A 26,854-nucleotide genomic window follows, 5' to 3' on the forward strand; every position below is an offset into this window, starting at 1 on the left:
TAACAACAAAGTTGCTAAGAACGAAGCCTTAGGGATGTCCAATGCGTGCCTGAATCCTCAGTTAAGTGCTCAAGGTGCCAGTATTTGAATCTTGAGGTATTCTTTGTTTCATCACAGGAGGACGGAGTAAATACACAGTCCGACAATTCAGTGAGACACTGACTTTTGCAGAACCGTATAACAAGTTTTGCTCACATTTGTGGTTAATACTGTTGTAGTGGCTGGCTGTTGTTCTAGCTCACTAACTCATCTGTGGCAGCTTCCGTACTGTAATCCTAGCAGTTTAAAACATCTTCCGCTACATGATGCTACACTTTTGTGCAACACCAGTGCCGTCACCTAAAAAGCCACAGGTCTAGATTAATTCCAGTCTAAATCTATTTTTCAGATTATCTATCAGATTTATTCAACGAGTAATTGAAACAGCCAATCAGAGAGCTAGAAGAGCGGAGAAATAGATGAAGATACATGCACACACAGCGCGTGAACGGCGGAGCACGGAGACCGCATATAAAACAGGCAGATAAGAGCCGATATCATGTTTATATTGTTGGATCCAGACGTCAAAGCGCTCTTTTCAGTTTCAGCTCAGCTGCCAGTTGGTACTTAAATATTTCTTCTGCTCTCACTATCAGTATTTTTCAGCCCCAAATTAATCCCCATTTCGCACTTTCAATATGCATAAAATCACAAACAGGTCCAGTAAGTCCAGCTCTGTTTGTGTCACGTGATCTCTGAGGAGATCTGGGAACTTTGAGTTCTTATTCGTAGCCGAAGCTCATTGTGTGCTATAAGGTCTCTCTGTCTTGTCGTGTGAGGATGTTGAGTGGGGGAAAAAATGGTGCCATATATATAAAATAAGAGCTGCTTCTCAGTCTCAGTGTAGCAGCCACATTTTTTCTGCATGCTCTGAAAAGGCACCCAGAAGAAAAGTGCCTATCATTTGCTACGCCTACCTTCCCATCCCCCAAGACAGTACCAGCAATGGCTCCACCACTGGACGAAGGGATGTTGCACATGATCAGGCAAATCTGAAGTACTAAAACTAAAGAAGCAAACTTCAGGCATTAAATCTCTTGGCTGATCAACTATATTTGGGGTTCGGGGGGAAAAAAAATGTGTACATGTGACCTTTTGCCATTGCTTTAAACTGGTGAGTAACAAAATAAATAATTCTGCTATATGAGATTTGAACCAACAACCTGCTGATCAAACTCCGCTCCTGCACACGTTTGTGTACGGACCTGTTTAAAGATCTTATTGGCCAGGAAGGAGCCGCCCTTATCCGCTCCACCGGGGGCTTTCTGGAGCGTTTCTGGGGAGACTAGGGTGGGGCTGGGGCGCTGCGCCTCCTCCGTCAGCAGCTGGATGATAACTGCCTCCACGTCGAAGAACAGCACGTGCATGTCCGGATCAGTCAGGTTCGTCTTCATCGCTTGGACCACCAGCGCATTGTGGGAGTATTTGGGCAAGTTACCCTGCAAAGAGAAAGTAGACAGGACAAACAAACATTACAGCTAAAGCAGTGATTTCTGAGTAATAACTGCGTATGAGCGTGTTAGCTTTGAAAATATATGCCAAAAAGGTTCTTCTGAAATAGTCAGCGTCTCTTCTGAAATTAGGGTATTAAATGGCCCAGTTTAATGTCGTTTCAGTGTATTATGGTCCATATCAAGCAAAAAAATAAATAAATAAAATAAAATAAAACACTAATAGTTCGCTGGTGTATCAGTAGCTAGCTAGCTAAACTTCCGGTTCCACCTTAAATAGTCGAGCAGTTCTGACAACCTAAAGCGCCAGAACGTAACTGCTGCTCCATTTAAGGTGGAACGGGAAAATTCAAACAGAAAAGCTAACGAAGATTTGACTTCAGCTTCATATCACTGAAGAATTAGAGGCGAGTGGCAAAAACACATTTTGAATTCTCTACTCCTCTTGGAAGGCTTTACACTAGATGTTTGAACATTGCTGTGAGGATGTGATTGAGCATTAGTGAGGTCAGGTACTGATGTTGGATGATCAGCTCTGGATCACTCCAACTCATCCCCAATGGCACTGGATGAAGATCCATCACTCCAGAAAACGCACTGCTCCACAGACCAATCCTGGGGGGCTTTATACCCCTCCAGCCCACACCTGGCATTGGGCATGGTGGCTTTAGGCTCTTATGCTGATGTTCACTAGAAGGGTGGTCCAGATACCTTTGGTCACATCAAACTGTCTCACACTGAAAGGCAGACATCAATTCTACCTCGTGTTGCTGGAAATGCCATCCATTAATCACGGATTAGCGCCCTGAGCAATTAAAGCACGTATGGTTGGTTCGAGTGTGTATTTGCACATTGTGCCCTTTTTGTGATCTCTTCGTTTCTGGGACCAGTAACGATTAACAAACGTTATGCGCTAATCCAGACAGCCTAAATTAAACGTGAAGCACAATAACGATTACAGCCTTTATGCGCGGCTCTGATGACTTTGCTTAAGCAGCTGGGGAACGTCTTGTCTATGTCACCAGGAAAGGTCTTAGATACTCCTCTGAAGACATTAGTCAAAAGTTCTCTTCTGTGCATGCTAATCTACTTATTGCACAGTCTACGTAATAATCTCTAATGCTCATTATCCCCTAAAGCATTCATTCCGCCTCATCTCGTTTTTAAACCCAGGACGGTATTAAATTGCTGCCTTGCTAATTGCTATTCAATGTTAATTCGATGGCTGAAGCACCTGCTCTCCATTTTAAGTACATGGGAGGATGTTTTCGTGTATTGCGGCCCTTTCTGATGCAGATCAGACGAAAAGATTCTCTGAAGGAGATTAAAAGATGAAAGAAGTGTAAAAGTGTAGCCAAAGTTTGAGCATTTTAAGAGGAATCTTCCATGGAAATATTATAAAACGATGGTTTAAGAAGCCTTAATATTTGTTTAGCACACAAAAGTGTTAGTTAATTAGGGCTTTCAAAGGATCACGAATCTCACTGATCGCATCATTTCACGGTATTTGAGTAGCAGATCAGATTCACAGATCACTCATCTCTACGAAATCAAAAACATCTTTTACAATTTTTGAAAAAAATATATTATTAAATTTAAAACGTGTAAATTTAAGGGTCAGGACTTGGGATAGACACCTACAAATAGAAAAAGTACCCAATAACTGATGAAAAAACAGCCAGTTTTGAATTCCCAGTTTTTCTGATGTCACAACAAACAACTCATTTGCATATATCTGACCTGAGTGCCTTCTGAAAGTGGGCAGCCAATCAGAAGAGAGCTCATTTACATACATCAGTTTTAAAGGCACAGTAACAAAAACAGCCTGTTCAATTCTGAAGGTTAAGGAAATGATCATGGAAAAATGAATCATGACCATTTTTGGTACATTGAATTCCACAAATGTTAAGTGACCTCAAAGGAAATAATAAAAAAAAAAACAAGAAAATGTAGGATATGGGCTCTTTAATTAACATCGCTGAGATATACACTGTTATCAGAGCAGCACTGATGGCCAATAGCCTTAAAAGGACACTGCTAGAGTCCTTTCAGCATTTCACGACTCCATGACCATCAAACCCCACCCTCCTTTCAGACTCGGTCTCTGTCCTTTTATTCCCTCCCTTTACCCCCAGCTTCCCTCCTCTCTTCCTCCCTCCCACCTTTCCTCTTTCTCTCGCTCTTCTGTCCATTCTGCATCTGGCCCTGATCGTTCAATTGGTTTCACAGTAACATCTATTGCGGACAATTAGCACACACAGGAGCGGCTTTGTCCCCCCGCTCAGCGGCAGTTAGCCGGCCTGAATGGCCAAAAGGGTCTGCCTCAGTGATCACAAACACACAGGCAACCGCAGAGAGAAAGAAACAGAAATAAAAGAAAGAGAGAAAGGAAGAAAGAAAAAGAAAGAAAGGAAGAAAGAGGCACGTGGCTAATTTTGTCCAATTTCCTCTCCTGTTTTTCCCCCTGCAGGCTTGTTTAAAAACCATTCAAGTGTTCAAGGTACCGCTTCTCCACCCTCTCTGGCTCTGAAATAGCCATTTACACATGACCTCCAGATGAAATATTCTGGCAAAATCTATATGAAAGGAGCTTTTCTACAGCCTCACCAAAACTCTGACCAAACAGAACCAGCGTGCAGGTTTAACACTTTCCATTCTTTGGTAATAAATGAAACTTACACAATATTCTCCATCATCCCAAATGTAGTTGATCAATCACGACATGTTTGGCGTCCTAAGTTTAATTCTTCAGTTTTACACTGGAGCGTTGAGGCGTATGCGGCTAACATCTAATGTGGAAAAACTTAGTGACCGTGAACAGACCACAGATATACATACATAAATGCCATGTTGGGTCCAGCCAGGCACGGCAACGTCGCTGCTGGACTGCATTCAGTACCATTACAGAGCGGCAGTTTAAGAAAGATACTGTCCAAAATGACACTGCTTTAAGAATATTGCTCAGACAGTGGGACAGGATTATACAACAGACACTCAGGTTTGTGTGATGCGTGTTGTTTGTGTGTTTATGTGTAGATATGGTCGTGTGGCTGGTGATGCAGAGAACCGGCTGATGAGACTGTTTATCCTTTGGGTATATTTTAAGCTTATTTCATTTAATAGTCCATTCAGGGGACCTTAACTTGCAGTAGTTATTTATTTATAGTGGTGGTTAATGCTTTGTAGCTGGGCAAGTAATAGCATTACTTAATCCGTGTAGATGTTCATAACAGATTAACGTTAGCAACTTCTTACACGAACCTGAAGTTGGCATCCTATTCGACAGCTTCTTGTTCAAATTTTCTCGTTCCACCATAAATGGTGCATCTTCAGGCACCAGAAAACGACTGTACTATTTAAGGTGGAACAGGAAAACTCGCACAAGACGCTGGCGATTAGGAAGCCACCTTCGGCTCCGCCCTTTCTTCGAATTGCTGCGTGAGAGTTTGTTTTTCTCTCGCTACTCTCGTTCTTAAAATCAGGTGCAGACTGAATACTGTCCTGCCGGTCCAGACGGCTAATTAGACTGATCAGTTATTAAAGAAATAAATGTCCTTGCGGTCTCAATCTGTGTCTGAGGATTATAACTAAACAAATTTGGTGGAAATCGGTTGAGTAATAATGAAGTTGTGGCTGATTTAATCCTGAAAACTCATCGTCTCTCAACACAAGTGAATTTGTTCACAAGTGGATCTTGACCTCTCCAACATGGCGGACGCTCAGACGCATCACCTCAGCTAACAGACACTGTTAGCATGCTACATAGCTAATGTAGCTAACATTTCTGATGTGAGCTAATCTACATTTACGGCATCTGGCAGACGCTCTTATCCAGAGCGACTTACAGTTTGATCATTGTACACAGGCAGGCGAGGGCAGTGTTAGGAGTCTTGCCCAAGGACTCTTACTGGTATAGTGTAGGGTGCTTACTTAGGCAGGGGACCGAAGCCTACTCTACAATGTAGAAGGCAGGGGTGTTACCCACTACACTACACCAACACCACCAACCACACCAATCTAGAGACTAAACAGACACTTAACAAGCTATAACACTAATGTAGCCAACATGCCTAACATGAGCTAATCGAGTGACTAAGCGGACACTATTATCAAGCTAAAGGCTAAAACAGCTAACATACCGAATGTCGGCTAATCTAATGACTGTTAGTAGACATTCTTAACAAGCTATGAGGTTAATGTGGCTAAAATACCTAAAGACAGCTAATGCCGTGACTATACAGACAAGCGATGAGGCTAATGAAGCCAACCAGAAATGGAAGCCTGAAGCCCATCATCATGCTAAGCCATCTCTAATAGACTTGATTATATGGTGTCTGACACTTTGACAGACTGCTACCTACAAACATGGACAAAAGCAGGTCACACAGCTAAAACAGCAGCAGCAGCTGGCTTGAAACTGTACTTTTGTCCCTGTTATTAGATTGCAGTGTGTCATAAGATCAAAAAAAACACAAGTCACATAAGTCTATTATAGATTACTTTACAAGCCCACGTGGTTTGAGGACAGTCTAATCGCTACCAAAGCACCAAAGTTTTTACTACTAGAGCAGATCATTGCAGTTTTTTAGTGCATGATCAATGAGGTCAGCTCAAGCAGGGAGGAAATCCGATCCCAGCCCAGGGATGGAATACAAGCTACACTGGTGCTAGACTTAAGTGGCATGAAAATGTCCAGCGTACTATTCCTGACCAACCAGTTACATCCGTAATTGGCACCAAAATCGGCCCACGAGGAGACATTTAGCAAGCCATGTCATTTCAATTAGTATTCGACTAATCATCATGCCAAGTAATCTGTAGACAGACTTGCCTATGTGGTCTAAATAGAATACATAAAGTCTTTTAGAGATCACTTAACACAAAATTTTAAAGTACAGTCCCTACCCAAGTTCCGTACTACACGTTTTACTAATGTAAAATCAGTGCTTTTTTTAAAGCATACACTCAATGGGCCTCCTTCACCTCATGTTCACAAGTTTTTTCTTAAATGTGGTCTTGAGAAAGATCTTAAGAAAAAGTCCAAGTCGGATTCATGTCGTGTTCTTAAAGCGCAGGACTGTTCACACCTTTGCGCTCTTGAGCGAGTGCAGATTCTGTTCTCACCTAAGAACAAATCATGAACAACCCGGAGCGGATAGTGGCACACGGTTGATCTGCTGATGGCAGAGCTGGTGATCTTTTAGTGGTTTTTGGGCGGCCCACCGGTAGTTAAGCAGAGTATTTGACAAAATTCCACTTCTCGCCGCTCATTTTCCAAAAACAGTCCAAAACATGCATTTTTCCTTCCTTCCTTTCTTTAGTTAGACTTTGTAAACTAGCTTAGTAAATAATTCTATTCTAGCACAGTGTCAGCAACAACATTTTATATAAAATCTTCTCATATTAGGCCTTTTTTTTTCTTTTTCTCAGTGGCTTGTAATACTTGTCTTTGCTTATTTTCCAAAATAAAAGGCTCTGGGCATTGAAAGTCTAGCCAGTAGGGGTGCCAAACTTACCAAGCCAGTGGACCGATATATGCTTGCTATCTGGGAAGTGAACGTCAGAATGTTTGTATAAGCTGCATAAGTGGATTTTGTCTTAAGAACCGTTGGTGAACAAGGCCCACTGAGATCAACATAAGCCTGAAAGAAATCTGAACCCAAATCAGTGCACATTACAAGCCTAACTGCTCAAATCTGATCTCTCAGACACAACGGTTCACACTCGTTTAGGTAAGTGACTCAAATCTGTCAATAATGTGAAGGAACCGGCGTCCTGATATGACCCTCATGAGCTCGTCCTACTCAGTAACGTCACATGAATGAATCACAGCATCATCAGCACAGACTAACGAGCAGAACGAGCTTCGCTGAGAAGATCATTAACTCTGATCAGCTCTCAGCTTCATTATTAGAGCACTGCTCTGTCTGATCCACTCAGACCAGCGCAACACACACTAACACACCACCACGTCAGTGTTACTGCAGAATGATATTGAGAATGATCCACCAACCAAATAGTACCTGCTCTGTGAGGGTCTATGGGGGTCCTGACCACTGAAGAACAGGGTAACAAAGCATCAGAGAAACAGATGGACTACAGTCTGTAACTGTAGAACTACAAAGTGCAGCTATACAGTAAGTGGAGCTGATGAAGTGGACAATGAGCCTAGAAACAATGAGGTGGTCAGAATGTTATGCCTAATCAATGGACTTTGTTTACAGATAATAGTACAAAGTACATCACATAGCTAAAAACAGCCTGGGTAAACAGCAGAATCTCCAAACGCAGACTGCACTGCTAGAGACTTCCTGAGGAAAGTGAGTGCAAGTGCTGCGCGCCATATACGATCCAAGCACTACTGACACTGAACTTCAGCTGCTGAAATCCGTCCAAATCCAAATTCGCACTGTGAGGTGAGGTAAGAGGTAAAACACTGCTGCCAAAATCTGAATGAAACAGCGTGCACGTCGAGTTTGAAACTGTGTTGACAGCCCACCTGCCCGTAAGCCCAGACACCTGGTCCAGTGACACAAACGGACCGAGGGTCAGTGAAAAACACAAAGAAAGCAGCATGTCATCCCATATAGACAACCACAGCTGGCCCAGGTTTACAGGTCCAGGGGCGGCGGGGGGGTGTTGGGGGTGATCAGGGGTTTCAGGCCTTGAGAATGTGAATTGTGCAGAGCTGACAGGCATCTCCTAATTGCACCCCCAACACACACACACCCACACACACACACACACACACACACACACGTGTGACTCATGTGCACGAGATTGGATGGTGGAGACATACTGCCCTCTACAGACCGTTCATCACTGCAGGCAAACAGCAGGAACACAGAGTCAGTCTGCTCTGCATTCCAACTCTCAGTGACTCCAGCCCTGATTCACTCATTTTAATGTTCAATCAGCTTTAAACTCAACCTCTATTCTTTATTTCCTCGTGTCCTTCATTTCTCATTTCTTTGTGCTGAATAAATGACCACATAGAGATGATTTACTGACCTCCGCGTGTCGCTGATCAGGAAAACCATGACCTGCCCCTCAAACGCAAACACAGTAAAGTCTAAAAACAGAGAGGAGTAAAAGACAAAAAGAAACAAAAGCAGGAATGCAGAAAGAAAGGCAGAAAAGAGAAAGAGGAAAAAGATAGATCTATAGATCAATAGATGGAGAAAGAAAGAAAAAGAAAACAGCAAAGAAAAAGAAAGAGAAAGGCAGAAAGAAAGGCAGAAAGAAAGAAAGGCTGAAAGAAAGAAAAGCAGAAAGAAATAAAGAAAGGCAGAAAGAAAGAAAAAGAAAGAAAGAAAGAAAGAAAGGCAGAAAGGCAGAAAGAAAGAAAGAAAGAAAGGCAGAAAGAAAGAAAGGCAGAAAGGCAGAAAGAAAGAAAGGCAGAAAGAAAGAAAGGCAGAAAGAAAGAAAGGCAGAAAGGCAGAAAGAAAAAAGGCAGAAAGGCAGAAAGAAAAAAGGCAGAAAGAAAGAAAGGCAGAAAGAAAGAAAGGCAGAAACGCAGAAAGAAAGAAAGGCAGAAAGAAAGAAAGAAAGAAAGAAAAAAGGCAGAAAGAAAGAATGAAAAAAGGCAGAAAGAAAAAAGGCAGAAAGAAAGAATGAAAAAAAGGCAGAAAGAAAAAAAGGCAGAAAGAAAGAAAAAAGGCAGAAAGAAAGGCAGAAAGGCAGAAAGAAAGAATGAAAAAAGGCAGAAAGAAAGAATGAAAAAAGGCAGAAAGAAAGAAAGGCAGAAAGAAAGAAAAAAGGCAGAAAGAAAGGCAGAAAGGAAGAAAGAAAGAAGGCAGAAAAGGCAGAAAGAAAGAAAGGCAGAAAGAAAGAAAGGCAGGAAGAAAGAAAAAGAAAGGCAGAAAGGCAGAAAGAAAGAAAAAGAAAGAAAGAAAGGCAGAAAGGCAGAAAGAAAGGCAAAAAGGCAGAAAGAAAGAAAGGCAGAAAGAAAGGCACAAAGGCAGAAAGAAAGAAAGAAAAAAGGCAGAAAGAAAGGCAGAAAGGCAGAAAGAAAGAATGAAAAAAGGCAGTAAGAAAGAATGAAAAAAGGCAGAAAGAAAGAAAAAAAGGCAGAAAGGCAGAAAGAAAGAATGAAAAAAGGCAGAAAGAAAGAATGAAAAAAGGCAGAAAGAAAGGCAGAAAGAAAGAAAGGCAGAAAGAAAGAAAGACAGACAGAAAGAAAGAAAGAAAGAAAGAAAGGCAGAAAGACATTCACGCGTTGAAAACAGCCGAAGCCGTAGTGGAGCAGTAAACGCAGACGGCTGTAAATTAAAGGGGCTGAATGAGAAACAGTGAGCAGGTCATACAGACGTGATCTGTAAGAGCTGAAACTGGAGCGACAGACACACTAAAACACAAAACCACCTACAGATCTGCGTACGATCACACGATGAACTGTTTCCTAAGATCTGCGTACGATCACACGATGAACTGCTTCCTAAGATCTGCGTACGATCACACGATGAACTGTTTCCTAAGATCTGCACACGATCACACGATGAACTGTTTCCTAAGATCTGCGTACGATCACACGATGAACTGCTTCCTAAGATCTGCGTACGATCACACGATGAACTGTTTCCTAAGATCTGCGTACGATCACACGATGAACTGTTTCCTAAGATCTGCGTACGATCACACGATGAACTGCTTCCTAAGATCTGCGTACGATCACACGATGAACTGCTTCCTAAGATCTGCGTACGATCACACGATGAACTGCTTCCTAAGATCTGCACACGCTCACACGATGAACTGCTTCCTAAGATCTGCGTACGATCACACGATGAACTGCTTCCTAAGATCTGCACACGCTCACACGATGAACTGCTTCCTAAGATCTGCACACGCTCACACGATGAACTGCTTCCTAAGATCTGCACACGATCACACGATGAACTGCTTCCTAAGATCTGCACACGATCACACGATGAACTGCTTCCTAAGATCTGCATACGCTCACACGATGAACTGCTTCCTAAGATCTGCGTACGATCACACGATGAACTGCTTCCTAAGATCTGCGTACGATCACACGATGAACTGTTTCCTAAGATCTGCGTACGATCACACGATGAACTGTTTCCTAAGATCTGCGTACGATCACACGATGAACTGCTTCCTAAGATCTGCATACGATCACACGATGAACTGCTTCCTAAGATCTGCGTACGATCACACGATGAACTGCTTCCTAAGATCTGCATACGATCACACGATGAACTGTTTCCTAAGATCTGCATACGCTCACACGATGAACTGCTTCCTAAGATCTGCGTACGATCACACGATGAACTGCTTCCTAAGATCTGCGTACGATCACACGATGAACTGCTTCCTAAGATCTGCGTACGATCACACGATGAACTGCTTCCTAAGATCTGCACACGATCACACGATGAACTGCTTCCTAAGATCTGCACACGATCACACGATGAACTGTTTCCTAAGATCTGCACACGATCACACGATGAACTGCTTCCTAAGATCTGCACACGCTCACACGATGAACTGCTTCCTAAGATCTGCACACGATCACACGATGAACTGCTTCCTAAGATCTGCGTACGATCACACGATGAACTGCTTCCTAAGATCTGCACACGATCACACGATGAACTGCTTCCTAAGATCTGCGTACGATCACACGATGAACTGCTTCCTAAGATCTGCACACGATCACACGATGAACTGTTTCCTAAGATCTGCATACGATCACACGATGAACTGCTTCCTAAGATCTGCACACGATCACACGATGAACTGCTTCCTAAGATCTGCGTACGATCACACGATGAACTGCTTCCTAAGATCTGCACACGATCACACGATGAACTGCTTCCTAAGATCTGCACACGATCACACGATGAACTGCTTCCTAAGATCTGCACACGATCACACGATGAACTGCTTCCTAAGATCTGCGTACGATCACACGATGAACTGCTTCCTAAGATCTGCGTACGATCACACGATGAACTGCTTCCTAAGATCTGCACACGATCACACGATGAACCGCTTCCTAAGATCTGCACACGATCACACGATGAACCGCTTCCTAAGATCTGCATACGATCACACGATGAACTGCTTCCTAAGATCTGCACACGATCACACGATGAACTGCTTCCTAAGATCTGCATATGATCACACGATGAACTGCTTCCTAAGATCTGCATATGATCACACGATGAACTGCTTCCTAAGATCTGCACACGATCACACGATGAACTGCTTCCTAAGAAAGGTCTACACAGCAATTACTGAACTGCTGTAAACTCTCTCTCTCTCTCTCTCTCTCTCTCAAGTTAGTGTTGGCTGATATTTTTTAAAACGGTCAGTGGAAATATAGATTCCTGACCTGAGGGGAGAAACAGAACTGAGAGAGATAAAGAGGGACAAAGACAGAAAGCAGGGAGTTAGAGAGCGAAAAACAGAGTGAGAGCGAGCGAGACGGGGAGATGGAGTCAGAGGGCGGGAGGTGTGATTGCGGAGCGTTTGATGGTGATTATGTATCATTAGGCTGGCTGGCTGTGGGCTGGCCGCTGTTGGCCCGGCAGTGGGGCAGCGCGGGGGGGAGTAATGGGAGCTTTAGCCCTGAGAGACGAGCACCAGAATCACCACTGCAGTATTATATTGTCAGAGGGAATGATAGGGCATTAGAGCAAGGACCGAGCGGCGCTCTCAAACACACACACACTCAAACACACACACACACACGTCCATTCTCTGCTTTGCCGTTTGACCAGCAGCGGGCGAGACAGTGACGATCAGAAAATCACACCGGGGAGTCAGGATGGAATTGTGTTCAAACAGCCTCTGATGGTGAACGCTATCATTTCACACATTTCGATTATTTACTTTTTTTTTTTAAGGAGAAAGAAAAGCAGAACATCATTTGTTAAAATGCTCCCCTCTCTTTACAACATCGCTCCAGACTGGCCCTCAGCGTAGAGAGGATACCGATCAGCGTTTTGCGAGGCTCATGCCGATTGTCCCTCGAAACATTTGGCTGACTGGAGCCAACACATGCAAAACAGTGCAGTCTTACAGCTTCATAGCCACATGCCTTAAATCATGGCCCACAAGAGGATCCCAAGAAATCGGACTGTTTAAAATACTAGAAAATATAACAAGAGTTTTAGTCTGTAGGGAATCTCGTTTTAGCCACGCTCCTGCATTTAAGAGCAGGAAGTGAGGCTGCATCCTTGTCCCTCATGGCCACACAGTGAGCAGTTCCCATAGTTTTGACGTAAACGTGTCCCAAAGTCTGAAAATCAGAGTGAAACATTAAAAATTGTCACTACTGAAACACTTTTCCCACTGCAGTCAAACACTTTGAATGTTCATGAAATATATGATGATTTTGTGTGGACAGCTGTTCAAAGCTGGGTTTGCTGGTCATGTCCCGGTCGTATTTGGAGCTAAAATTGCCATCAAAACAGTCACGACTGAAACATTTGGCAACGCTTCGGTAGTGTTATGATTGTTTTGGTAGCACACTCAAAACGGAACGGACTGTCATTTGGTTTAATAAAAGCAAATTGATTTGAGTCAAAATCAGTCATAAGTCCATAAAGTGTTTCCAACTCCGAAAACATGACGTCGGAACAAAACCTCGTATCTCCAAAATGGGACCTTTACAGGAAAAGAAAAGGAAAAAAAAAACCTACTTTACTTTGGAACCAGACATTTTTCCATGTAATTTTGGGCCATTTCTTTTCGTTTGTTCTTCATGAAATTTACACACAATGTAAAGAACAGGCATTTTCACACGGTCAAAAACTGGAAACCGGAGGTGTGTGTGTGTTTTTTATATATAGCATGAATCTCAGCATGAATCTGCTCACAGCGGCGGGAAAAAAGCACCAAAACACACATCGTCTCCTCGTTTTCTCCACTTTTTTCTGACTCAGAATCAGTGAATCAGTTCTCAGCTCGTACAACATTTTTGTTTCCTCTCTTTCGATTCTTCTCCTGTTCCGTTTCATTCATTCTTTCCTCCTTTTGCTCTTTGTTTCATCCTTTGCTTTTTTTGCACCCTTTTGGCCATTTTCCCCCCTTTCTATTTATTTATTTGTTTTTCGTTCTTTTATCCTCTCCCTCCCTCTCTCCTCGCTGTGACCGTGTGGTCAGGCTGAATGAGGGTAAACCCCCTCGGTGAGAAGGAGGCCATGCATTTTTCATCTGTCCACTATCCCTCTGTTTGCGCACTCACTCCTCTCCATCCTCTTTTCACTCTTCAAACACGCCGCCAATTTTCCAAATCACCACTGTGGCCCTGAGGGGAAGTCCAGATTGTTTCCTGAGCTGTTCACAACTGAAGTTTCAGGAAAGAAAGACAAACGTGTATCTGCACGAATCTGTGGCTCAGCACGGCATCCCTCATTCATTCATCAACATTCTCTCACTAAAACCCCACAAAATACATTACACAACCACTTGAAATCCCTGTGGTATCAATCCTGTGCGACGTCACACTGTATGTGTGATCTGTATGTATCACGCTGCCATTTTGAGGACCGAATCAGGGAGTAACGGCGCGGTGTGACGCCTGCAACTAGCTGTGCTTTGTGAGTAACTCATCTGCAGGACGCGACAGAAGCCGAGAGACGCGCAGAGCTTTAATTCAGTGTTTTCACTCCAGGCTTGAACCGCTGCACTGTATAGTTGAGTGTTTCTCTCTGCTGTTCACACCTCGTTCAGCTCAAGAAAGGATTAATTAGCTAATAATATCAGGTGTTTTAACCAGAAAATCACAGTTATGCAGTGCAGGGGACTAGAGCTGAACTCTGAACCAACTGCACCAGCAGACATACAAAACCACGTCTGTCAGAACACAACGCAGCTGTCTGACCCACGACATTCAGTCTGATATTTAACATTTATTTTCCTCCATTCAAACATCATTTAAATCTCCAGAAACAGAGTGAAGTTAAACCGGCAATTTGCAGCTCAGGTAGGGAGACAACTGTATCTCTCGGCTGTTAACATTAAAGTTATCTAAAGGTTAGCGTTGTTCACATCTGTGTTAATAAGCTGTTGTCGTAACTCCATTATAACAGTTTTCTCCTCTTTATGCAACACTATGAGATCCTTTACCCACTCAGTAGCAGGTAATGCCAACCAGTCAGCTGTCAGTAGCAGAAACGCCAACCAATCAGCTCTCAGTAGCAGTGACGCCAACCAGTCAGCACAAAGTAGCAGAGACGCCAACCAGTCAGCTCTCAGTAGCAGTGACGCCAACCAGTCAGCACAAAGTAGCAGAGACGCCAACCAGTCAGCTCTCAGTAGCAGTGACGCCAACCAGTCAGCACAAAGTAGCAGAGACGCCAACCAGTCAGCACAAAGTAGCAGAGACGCCAACCAGTCAGCACAAAGTAGCAGAGACGCCAACCAGTCAGCACAAAGTAGCAGAGACGCCAACCAGTCAGCACAAAGTAGCAGAGACGCCAACCAGTCAGCACAAAGTAGCAGAGACGCCAACCAGTCAGCTCTCAGTAGCAGAGACGCCAACCAGTCAGCACAAAGTAGCAGAGACGCCAACCAGTCAGCTCTCAGTAGCAGAGACGTAAACGAGTCGCCACACAGTAGCAGAGACGTAAACGAGTCGCCACACAGCAGCAGAGACGTAAACGAGTCGCCACACAGCAGCAGAGACGTAAACGAGTCGCCACACAGCAGCAGAGACGTAAACGAGTCGCCACACAGCAGCAGAGACGTAAACGAGTCGCCACACAGTAGCAGAGACGTAAACGAGTCGCCACTCAGTAGCAGTAACGTAAACGAGTCGCCACTCAGTAGCAGTAACGTAAACGAGTCGCCACACAGTAGCAGTAACGTAAACGAGTCGCCACACAGTAGCAGTAACGTAAACGAGTCGCCACTCAGTAGCAGTAACGTAAACGAGTCGCCACTCAGTAGCAGTAACGTAAACGAGTCGCCACTCAGTAGCAGTAACGTAAACGAGTCGCCACTCAGTAGCAGTAACGTAAACGAGTCGCCACTCAGTAGCAGTAACGTAAATGAGTCGCCACTCAGTAGCAGTAACGTAAACGAGTCGCCACTCAGTAGCAGTAACGTAAACGAGTCGCCACTCAGTAGCAGTAACGTAAATGAGTCGCCACACAGTAGCAGTAACGTAAACGAGTCGACACTCAGTAGCAGTGAAGTTAGTGTGTTAATCATCTTGCTGCAGAAGCTGTAATTACTGCACTTTTTTCTGGATTACATTTTTCTGTCCACTTCGCATTATTCTCTCCAAACCACCAAGAACTCACTCACTCACAGGCGCCCTCTAGTGTTTCACAGTCATGTTTTTGTAAAATGAGAGAAATGGGAAGTGGTCAGGCCTTAATGTGGCTCTGTTTACACTAGAAAACCCTGCAATGTGACAGCCCGACAGCCTAGGAGGCCTAATAATGGCATAAACACAAATTTCTTTTCTCACTCATGGCACACACTTACTCAGACTCCATCTGCCTTAAGATCAATCCAGTAATGCCGATATATATTATAATAACAACAGGTTATTACAACAACTACAAGGTGCTATACAACATGACACAGATCGGATGCATTAGCAGAGCAGTATGTTGTACCGTAGAAAGGTTCCAGTGTTTGGTCCGATCCTGTAACAGCCGGAGTGCTGCAGGTGCAGTGACTCCCTCACCTTGTCTGCGTTGTCTGCAGCGAGCAGGTTGGTGGCGAGAGTCTGCAGCTTGTGCTGGGCCATGTTCTTCAGCGCTGCCAGACTGCGGCGGGTCATGGCCTGCTTCAGGTTCACCGCAGGGTGATTCAGAGCGTCCACCGCCGCCGGGACGGCCTCATCACATGCATTCAGAATCTCCACCGCCGTTATGCCCATCACACAGCGGTCCAGCGCCCCTGCGTGAGAGAGAGAGAGAGAGAGAGAGAGAGAGAGAGAGAGAGAGAGAGAGAGAGAGAGAGAGAGAGAGAGAGAGAGAGAGAGAGAAAAACAAATAAGCAGATCAGAGACAGCAAGGCATAAAGAAAGAGAAAGCACAAGAGAAAGAGCAAAACAGGAAGAGAAGAAAAGAAAAATGTCCAAATGAGTCAAAAAGAGAAATGTCCAAAAAAAAAAAGAAAAAAATGTACAGAAGAGAGAGAAAAATACAAAAACAAAAAACAGAACAGAAGAAAACAGGAAAAGAACAGAAGAGAAGAGGAAGAGGAGAGAAGAGGAAAAGAACAGAAAAAGAAAAATAATGAATAGAGGAGAAAAGAGGAGAAAAAAAAAAACCAAAAAAAAAAAAAAAACAAGAGACCGAGAGAAAAGAGAGACAATGAAATCCTACATGAACTGAGGCTTGAATCAATCAATCCTGAAGACAAACAAATAGCTGATAAAAAATTGCGCATCAGAGGTAAAACAAAAGGTGAGCGGTGCTGTTTACAGGAGCGCCGCGGTGAAAATAACAGGCCCTCCGACGCTCTGTTTACTCTAACTGATGCCTGTTTCACATCCTCTGCCAGCTGAAAAATTCCACAATGATTTTAAGCATAAAAATCCATAAGCATCAAAAGCCATTAAGTTTTATCTAAAGGGGCCTATCCACAATAATAATATATATCAGATCAGTGTATTGATCAGAGGCAGCCCGGACCGTCTGCTCACTATAGACCCACTCTGTTCTATTACAACAGGACTGGAGCACAGCGGAATAAAGGACCAACGCTCTTTATAAACCAACTCAAAACACACTGAATGAGGCTTTATACACCCCAAAAGAGAAGCTGCGCTTGGTAATTTACCCTAAATTAGTTAAAATAAACAAAAACTAGTGGGGTCAGTCAGCATGAGTGACCGGAACCGTGTTAATCCTCCTATTAGTCTCTATTCAAATGTTAGCTTGTTGCCATTTTTGGATGCCTGTACTTTTTGCTCCAGGAGTCTGCTTAGAACATTTATCAGCCATAAACGTCATTTTCCAACCTCTCTTTAGACTTAAACCGACCACCTTCGTTATCGAGTCTTTAGGACGTCACGGCCCTCAGACATAATGGTCATTTTTCCGTGTTATGGCCCCTTAACTGTGCTTAAAGGGAAATTCCAACATTTCTGATTTTTTTAAATTCTTTGCCCAATTCAATTATAAGATGTAAACAGTCTCATTCTGTGGTTTTTGTTTCATATGTTATATATAGTGCGTTTTCCATTCTACACAGGGGGGAAAATAAATCATAAAATGTGTCCTTTGCAAATGTTTTCTGTTTCATAGTTTAGAGTGTTTAATATAATATGTTAAATTAATCAAATAGACATTGAGCACAACATTTTTTTTTTTTAAAAATCAGAAAATCAACAAAGCTTGTAGCTTGACCACCCAAACTTTTACGTACGGCCACATGTACCAGAGAAATGCTCTCTCCGATTTTACTCTCTCACTCTTTCTACCTCGTTCTCTCCACCACTGCTCCCGCTTTCCCTTCCATTCATTCCAGTCCCGCCTCCATCCTGCCCTCCACCTGTTCTCTCCTCTCCCAAACTCAGTCTCTCATTCACAATCTTCCAGTTTACTGTTATATATCCTCTCGTTCTCTTTCCCTTCATTCCACTCACCCATCCTTTTCTTCCTCTTCCCGTTTCCCCTCATTACTGAAATTCTACCGTCTTGTATGATCTCTTCCTCACCAAGCTCCAATTCATTCTCTCATCCCCATTTTCTTCTCCTGCTCTTTCGTCTCCATCTCTCTAATGAACTCTTTCCTATCTCGTTCTCTCCATCTTCACTCTTTTCCCTTTTATATACTTCATGGAGGGGAATTCTTTCCTTCTCTCTGCCCTTCCTCCTACATGTTCTCTCTCTCTTCACCTTATTCTTCCTCACTCTAACTCCTTCCATCCTCCATCTCTCTCTTCCCTCCATTTATTTCATCCATGCTCTTCGTCTTCTCCTTCCGCCTTCTCTCATAAATCCATTCTACCTTCTTCTCAATTTATCCTTCCTAATTCCTTCTCTTTCTCTTTCATCAGCTGTCTCCATCTCTCCATCTCTCCAACTCGCTCTTCTCCTCCACTCTTCCTTCAGTTTGCTTCACCCCCTTTTTTTTTTTTGCTTCTCACCGTCTCTTCTCATCGTTCCACTCTACCGTCTTCTTGCTTCAGTTCTCGTCTCCAAATTCACTCTTTCCCAGCTTCTCCTCTCTCTTCCACTCCTCCACCACCCTCCAATCATTTCATCAATCTCCTTTGCCTTCTCCCTCTGCTTCCGCTCATAATTCCAGCCATTCCACGGATGGAAATGAGCTGGTCACTAACTCTGGTGCAAAGCGTTTGTTACTTTAGATTAATGATTATTCTCTTTTCTTCTCTCCTAAACCAAGATCCAGTCCTCCTCCTACCCCCCCCGCCATCACTCTCCTTCCTATTTTCTTCTCTCCTGCTCTTTCTTCTTCCTGCCTCCGTCTCACCCTCTAATTCACTCTCTCCCTCTGTCTCCGTCTCTGCTGAGTGTTCTGCCTCTGTGCGATCGGTTCATTTCACACTCAGGTGAGCTGCAATCTCTGCAGACCAAAGAGTCGCTCTTCCACAGCCTGGAGTTCCTCCCAGAACCGGCCCGCCGAACAGCACAAAAAAATAAAAAATAAATAAAATTCCACTGCCTGCTTATATGGGCTCGGCTCAGGATCTGGAAGCTGAACGGCACATAGAGGACTGACTTGTATTCACGGAGTTTAACGTACTGGAAAAATAAAACATAAAACAAAGTATTTTCCAATATGTTAAATTCAGTAAATAAACAGTAACTGTGACCTAAAACGTGCAGAAGTGTCTCTCTAGAGGACGTGTTAACTTATTCACACTTGGAGATGTGTAAATTTATCAAGGGTGCCCAAACATTAGCACAGTCGTACAGTACAGTGACCACCTCATTGTTTCTACACTCATTGCCCATCGTGTCAACTCCACTTACTGTATAGCTGCACTTTGTAGTTCTACAGTTAAAGACTGTAGTCCATCTGTTTCTCTGATACTTTATAGCCCCTTTTACCCTGTTCTTCAGTGGGTCTACACATGGACCCTCACAGAGCAGGAACTATTAAGGTGGTCGGTCATTCTCAGCACTGCAGTAACACCTACACGGTGGTGATGGTGTGTTAGTGTGTGCTGTGCTGGTACATCAGATACAGAAGTGCTGCTGGGCGCAAAAAAATGAAGCATCAGCTACATCACTGGGAGACCGTTTGCCAGATCCCCCAACCATGCTGTTGCCCCACTCACTACAAAGCCGCTGCAGACTAAAACTGAAAATCTTTGTGAGTTGTGAGCGGCCGATTTACACATCAAGGTAGAAATTTTAGTACTCAGTTATACGACCTGTCTTGTAATGGCAGAGCTAACTACGACATAACAGCCTATTTCCTTTAAGCTCATCCCACATGGCCCCTTCACCAACCACGGACGGCTCCAAACGAGCCCTCTTTAACAGGTGCTTTTGTTTTTCCAGGCAAAAATCCAATGCTGGGAGCTTTTTTGGTTGTGTGGCTTTATTTTTCTGTTTAAAAAAAAAAAAAAAAAAGTTTTCTTCCAAAATATATATTCCAAAAAATAAGATATAATCGGAACTGCAGGGTAACAGACGGCACACAGAAGGTTAAATTTGCAGCATCTCACAGTGTGACATGCAATAAACGTATAAGAACGTTGCTATTGGAAGTCTGAATTAGGCTTAAACTGGGAAGAACATTGGAGGAAAAAATATGGAGAATGGGACGGGGATGAGAAATGTTTAGTGTTGGGCACATATTTAGCAGCTGGTGTGTGTATATATATATATATATATATATATATATATATATATATATATATATATATATATATATATATATATATATATATATATATATATATATATATATGTGTGTGTGTGTAATATATATATACACACACACACACACACACACACACACACACACACACACACACACACACACATCACCAGAGGTGAAAAAAAGGTAAGGTAACCCCAAAACTGAAAAATAATGTACATTTCAGAATTATACAAAAAGGGAGCACGCAATGGGTTAACAATTTAAAGCTGTTCTGCAGCAATGAAGGTTGATCAAGCCTTGAAAGCTGGTGCTACTAATTCCTACAGGTGTTCCAACTTGTCTTCATTGCTTACAACCCTCTGTCTGCATACCCTCATGAGCATCAGTTGAACAGTACTGTACTGCAGAAAGTAGTGTGTTGCTACAAAAATGGTGAGAGAAAGGCAATTAACAATGGAAGAGAGACAGACCATCATAACACTTAAAATGTAGGTCTCTCCTACAGAGAAATTGCCAAGAAAGTCGAGGCGTCAGTGAGCAGTTTTCTTCACCATCAAAAGGCAATCAGAAACTGGGGGAAACTGACAAGAAGAAATCTGGCAGACCCAAAGCCACAACTGAATTGGAGGACAAATTTCTGAGAGTTACCAGCTTGCGTGATAGGCGGCTCACAGGACAACAGCTTCAAGAACAGCTTAACAGTGGTCGTAGTAAGCAAGTCTCAGTTTCAACTGTGAAGAGAAGACTCCGAGCTGCAGGTTTGACAGGATGAATTGCAGCAAGAAAGCTATTTCTAAGACGTCAGAATAAGACAAAGAGGCTTGCCTGGGCCATGAAACGCCACCATTGGTCTACTGAAGAAGGTATTATGGACAGATGAATCAAAATTTGAAATCTTCAGTTCATCACACAGGATCTCTATATGTCGTCGAGGAGGACGTGTGATGGTCTGGGGCTGCTTTGTTGGATCCAGGGTTGGTGACTTGCACAGAGTGAGAGGCACCCTGAACCAAAACGGCTACCACAGCATTCTGCAGAGCCATGCAGTTCCCTCTGGTGTGTGCCTATTTGGTCAGGGGTTCATCCTGCAACAAGATAATGACCCCAAACAAGTCCAAGCTATGCCAGAACTACCTCAGGAAAAAGAAAAAGATGGTAAGCTTGAAAACATGGAGTGGCCAGAACAGTCTCCAGACTTAAACCCAATCGAGCTGGTTTGGGGTGAACTGGACAGAAGAGTGAAAGCAAAGCAACCTACAACCTACAAGAACTTCTGCAACAGATTTTTAAGATAAGATAAGATAAGATAAGATAAGATAAGATAAGGCTTTATTATCATTCACATCACATGTGGTACATAAAGTGGAACGAAACATTGTACTCACGGTCCAGTTAACTCCCAAAGTAATAAACAATAAACAATAAATAGAGGGTGCAAATAAAGGAGGTGGACAAATAACAGCAGCATGGACCACAACAGTATGAGTACAAGGTAGAAGGTGTACATCTTAATACTGGTAATGTATAAAGTGACATGTGTAGGGATGATATAGTGGAGGCACTGATTCAGGAGAGCAGCAATAAATAAGTGGACATGAAGTGCCATTGCAGTGATTGTCTAATTGGAATTTAAGAGTCTTACAGCTTCAGAGAAGAAGCCGTTCATCAGTCTGGTCGTTTTGCTCTTAATGCTCCACAACCTCCTACCTGAGGGGAGCATTTGGGAAGAACTTTCTGAAAAATATTTGATTTCCATTGTAGAAAGGATGCCACAAGTATGCTCAGCTGTTATATCTGCCAAACGTGGCTAATTTGATGAGTCAAAAGTTTAGAATTCCTTTTGGTCTATAAATTGATTCCATGATTTCTTCTTTTTTTTTTTTAACTCCAATTGCTTATTGGTACACGTGTACACACACACACACACACACCACTCCCATTAAACAGGGCCAATAATGCTCTCTTCATAACGACACATGCAGTTCTAGAACTACTAATAATATTCAAAATATACTGACAAAATCATACTGTGATAAACACTTTCATACACCCTCTCATACAGTCTTCATCTACATGGCTTATTATTTATATTAATGATTCTGCTTCTGAGCATGGGTCCTATAAAAAGCAGCTTTAAGAGGAAACATGAACTCCACTAATGCGTCTAAAGCAGCTATAGCCTCTGTGTGTCCTTCTGTGGTGGTGGTGGTGGTGGTGGGGGGGGGGGGGGGCTGTTGGAGTCGGAGGGGCATTTAAAGAGAGATTTAGTAAGTGCATCCCACTGCTCTCCTCTACTGAGACACACACACGATTAAAATTTCAGCACCATTTTAAGAGCCTCGGCACGGACAACCTGCTACACAGGGCCAAACACAAACACACATCTATTATTGAACAGGAAAGGGGTGGGGGGGTGGATCACGACTTAACACCAGTGTCATAAAGGGTAGTAAAGGGGAAGATGCTGCGGAGGCATTCTGAGAGGACGTTAAGAGAACAAGCGAGAGATAAAGATGAAGGGGCCACAGAAAAGCAAAGGGAATCAATGCCTAATAGCACAACTTCCTCTAGAGACACACGAACTGGGTCTTAAATACATTTCACCCTAAATATCTCACACAAAGACCCTCTGACTCACAGGCAGAACATACTCACATCTCTGAGCTGTATTATATGTTTGAGCACCTACAGTCGTATAGAAATGTTTGGGTGCCTCAGGTCAGATTCCCTGCTTTGTTGAGAGAACGCGTCCTCTTAACACACGAATAGATTCTTCTGCTATTTTTTGGGAAGTTTTTTTTTTTTCTTTACTGAGTTTAACATATTAGGAGAAAAATGTATTTTATATATATTTAAACTAAACAAAATGTGACAACTTCAGCAAATAAAAAGTAATTGTGTATTAAAATATGCAGAAGTGCGTCTCTGTAGAGGATGTATTACCTTATTTACACCTAGAAAATCAACACGTAATTTGACCAGACGTGCCCATATCTTGCATACATTCTATTTCCAAAAGCATTCACTCACTTATCCAAATCACTGTATTCAGGTGTTCCAATCACTTCCATGGCCACAGGTGTATAAAGCCGAGCCCCTAGGCCTGCAGACTGCTTCTACAGACATTAGTGAAAGAATGGGTCACTCTCAGGAGCTCAGTGAATTCCAGCGTGGTGCCGTGATCGGATGCCACCTGTACAAGTCCAGTCGTGAAATTTCCTCACTACTAAATATTCCACAGTCAACTGTCAGTGGGATTATAACAAAGTGGAAGCGATTGGGAACGACAGCAACTCAGCCACGAAGTGGTCGGCCACGTAAAATGACAGAGGATGCTGATGCAGAGGATGCTGACAGCGGATGCTGAGGGGCATAGTGCGCAGAGGTCACCAACTTTCTGCAGAGTCAATCACTACAGACCTCCAAACTTCATGTGGCCTTCAGATCAGCTCAAGAACAGCATAGAGAGCTTCATGGAATGTGTTTCCATTTCCGAGCAGCTGCATCCAAGCCTTACATCACCAAGTGCAATGCAAAGCGTGGAATGCAGTGGAGTAAAGCGCCGCCACTGGACTCTAGAGCAGTGGAGACGTGTTCTCTGGAGTGACGAATCACGCTTCTCCATCTGGCAATGTGTGGGTTTGGTGGCTGCCAGGAGACGGTACTTGTCTGACTGCATTGTGCCAAGTGTAAAGTTTGGTGGAGGGGGGATCATGGTGTGGGGTTGTTTTTCAGGAGTTGGGCTCGGCCCCTTAGTTCCAGTGAAAGGAACTCTTAATGCTTCAGCAAACCAAGAGATTTTGGACAATTTCACGCTCCCAACTTGTGGAAAGCCTTCCCAGAAGAGTTGAAGCTGTTATAGCTGTAAAGGGTGGGCCACCATCATATTAAACCCTATGGATTAAGAATGGACTGTCACTCAAGTCTGAGTGTGTGAGTGGAGGCAGATGAGCGAATACTTTTGGCAATATAGTGTATGTCCATGTTATAACAAAAAAATGTTTACATTATTGTACAATGCTGTGCAGATGATTTAGGCACATAGTTATACCTGAAAAGCTTTTTAATTTGGCATGAAGTGTTTATTTGCTTAGAAAAGCACTTAAAAATACACTAAATAGTAATTTTAAATATTCCAGTGTGTTTGTTGGACTGTTTCAAATCTCTCCTCAAGGAAGAGATATTGTTTGTAGGCATTACTAAACAAATATTTTGGATAATCAATACTTAAATTTAAAGTTAAATCCACTGTTCTTTTTATGGAATTTAAAACATTTATGTGATGACTGGAGGTGCCAAGAGAAATCTGCAACTAAGTTCTTGTTTTTCAAGATATTCAATGTCAAGAAGAAACTGTTACTTTTCACTGCTTTTATGTCTTATGTATGTACACTAATGTAGAGGCAGGCACAAACATACAAGCTGCCAAGATAAATGGCTTTTTTTTTTTACAGTACTGCATATTAATGCTGTCATAACTCATAATTCCCTTTTCTCTTTTTTTTTAATACAATATATGAAAATGGCAGCTGCTCCGTCAAAATTTCACAATAAATGGATCGACAGAAACTCAAATTTCTCAAAATAAAATCGTGCTGCACTGATTTTCAGTGAAAGTGTTTTTACCTTCTTGTGATTTTTTTTTTGAGATACACAAAAAAAGTTTTGTTCCAACAGTGAAAACAAACATGTATTTAAATAAAAAAAAAAAAAACACTAAACAACAAGCCACAAAAAAAGTTTCTTAAAAAATAAATAAATAAATTTAATTCAGGACCTTTTCTGCTGGCCTTCCTATATTTTTGCAGCCGGACTCACCCGTGTCCATCTGCCAGACGTAAACAGAGCCATCAGTGCAGCCCACGACCAGGTAATCATCACACGGACGCCATTTGATGACCTGGATGGGAAAGAGGTGGCGGGAGGCCAGCATGATGCACTTCCTCTCTCTCAGACTCAGCAAACCCACAGAGTGGTCACTCGCCACAGAGCACACGCAGTGCTGGACTCGTGTCTGGAGGGAGAGAGAGAGAGAGAGAGAGAGAGAGAGAGAGAGAGAGAGAGAGAGAGAGAGAGAGAGAGAGAGAGAGAAAGAGAGAGAAAGAAAGAAAGAAAGAAAGAAAGAAAGAAAGAAAGAAAGAAAGAAAGAAAGAGAGAAAGAAAGAAAGAAAGAAAGAAAGAAAGAAAGAAAGAAAGAAAGAAAGAAAGAAAGAAAGAAAGAAAGAAAGAAAGAAAGAGAAAGAGAAAGAGAAAGAGAAAGAGAAAGAGAAAGAGAAAGAAAGAGAAAGAGGAAGAGGAAGAGGAAGAGGAAGAGGAAGAGGAAGAGGAAGAGGAAGAGGAAGAGGAAGAGGAAGAGGAAGAGAAAGAGAGAGAGAGAGAGAGAGAGAGAGAGAGAGAGAGAGAGAGAGAGAGAGAGAGAGAGAGAGAGAGAGATAGATTATTGACCATATCACCGGTGCTTCGTTTCTGCCAACAAAACAAGCAGTTGTGTTAAACTTGTATACTGACCACCATCACCACACACTTCAGATGGTCATTCAGTGGTTCTGGAGTCAAGGAATGGACTTATTTAGAATCATAAGTTCGGTGCAGAACCATCTCATGCTTAAATGGTTCTTTGCATAGTAAAATGATGCTTCAGACTCATAGAACATGCTGTATATGGTTCCATATAGAGCCTTTTTAAAAGAACTGTACATGGCATTAAGTAGGCGCTAGAGCCGTTTAGGATGCCACGGGGTTTGATGCCACTTCTGACTGAAACATGAATATTTGAAGCGTGTAAGACATTCAAGTGACATTTTCAGACTTTTTAAACTGCAGTTTCACAGTTAATCATATGGCATGAACTCTAATTGAAGCCTGAGATATTAATAATTGAGCTGTTTAGCATCTTAGAACTCGTTTAGCCTGTTAGCTAGCTGACCAGCCTAGTTCTAAGTTATGAATAGAAGTTCCCAAACCCAAATAAAAGATGGGCTCTTACTCCATCAGTACACTCAGTGGTTCCTACAAGCAGCATGAGCGTCAAAGATTATTCCATTAACAGCACAAGGGTTGTTTTTCACACTGTGGCAGTGATACACAATTCAGACTGCGATGCGGTCATGGGTGTGTGTATATTGTGGATTTTACAACAGCTATTTGTAAGTTAATAATGCATATATCATGAAATACTTTATAACCGAATGTCAGCACAGACATAAACAGAGCAGAACTGCAGGTCCATGGTAGTAAAAAGCTGCTATATAGAGTTATTTCTCCCTCTAGTGGACAAACACTCGGCCAGCCAGTCAACAGACCTTATTCAGACAGCACTGTTGTGCAGCGATAGCATTAATCTTTGGGAATTGGTGAGACTAAGCAGCACTGCATATTTATTTGTTTGGATGACAATCAGCATTAACAAACCTGCCTGGCAGCCTTGACCTCTGCTCAGCAACTGACCTCATAATATCACTCTCGCCTCCCTATTCATCAAACCACAGATGCTTTATTCCAAACCAGCCCGTTATTATTAAACTCGAATAACTGAAAACACCAAAGTCAGAATGAAGAAAGAGCCTTAA

At 42.7% G+C, this 26,854-nt stretch overlaps 1 protein-coding gene across 2 annotated transcripts in view; it reads right to left on the minus strand.

Annotated features, from left to right (window-relative positions):
• LOC108444384 (WD repeat-containing protein 7) overlaps nucleotides 1-26,854 on the minus strand; it is a 269,505-nt gene that overhangs the window by 202,829 nt on the left and 39,822 nt on the right. For both annotated transcript variants that reach the window (XM_017725554.2, XM_017725555.2), the window contains exons 13-15: nucleotides 25,104-25,299; nucleotides 16,162-16,376; nucleotides 1,245-1,478 (exon numbers count right to left, since the gene is read on the minus strand). In XM_017725554.2, coding sequence (XP_017581043.2) covers nucleotides 1,245-1,478; nucleotides 16,162-16,376; nucleotides 25,104-25,299 — 645 coding nt within the window. The remainder of the gene's footprint in view (nucleotides 1-1,244; nucleotides 1,479-16,161; nucleotides 16,377-25,103; nucleotides 25,300-26,854) is intronic.

The sequence above is a fragment of the Pygocentrus nattereri genome, chromosome 16, assembly GCF_015220715.1.
Source record: "Pygocentrus nattereri isolate fPygNat1 chromosome 16, fPygNat1.pri, whole genome shotgun sequence".
Taxonomy (NCBI): Eukaryota; Metazoa; Chordata; class Actinopteri; order Characiformes; family Serrasalmidae; genus Pygocentrus; species Pygocentrus nattereri.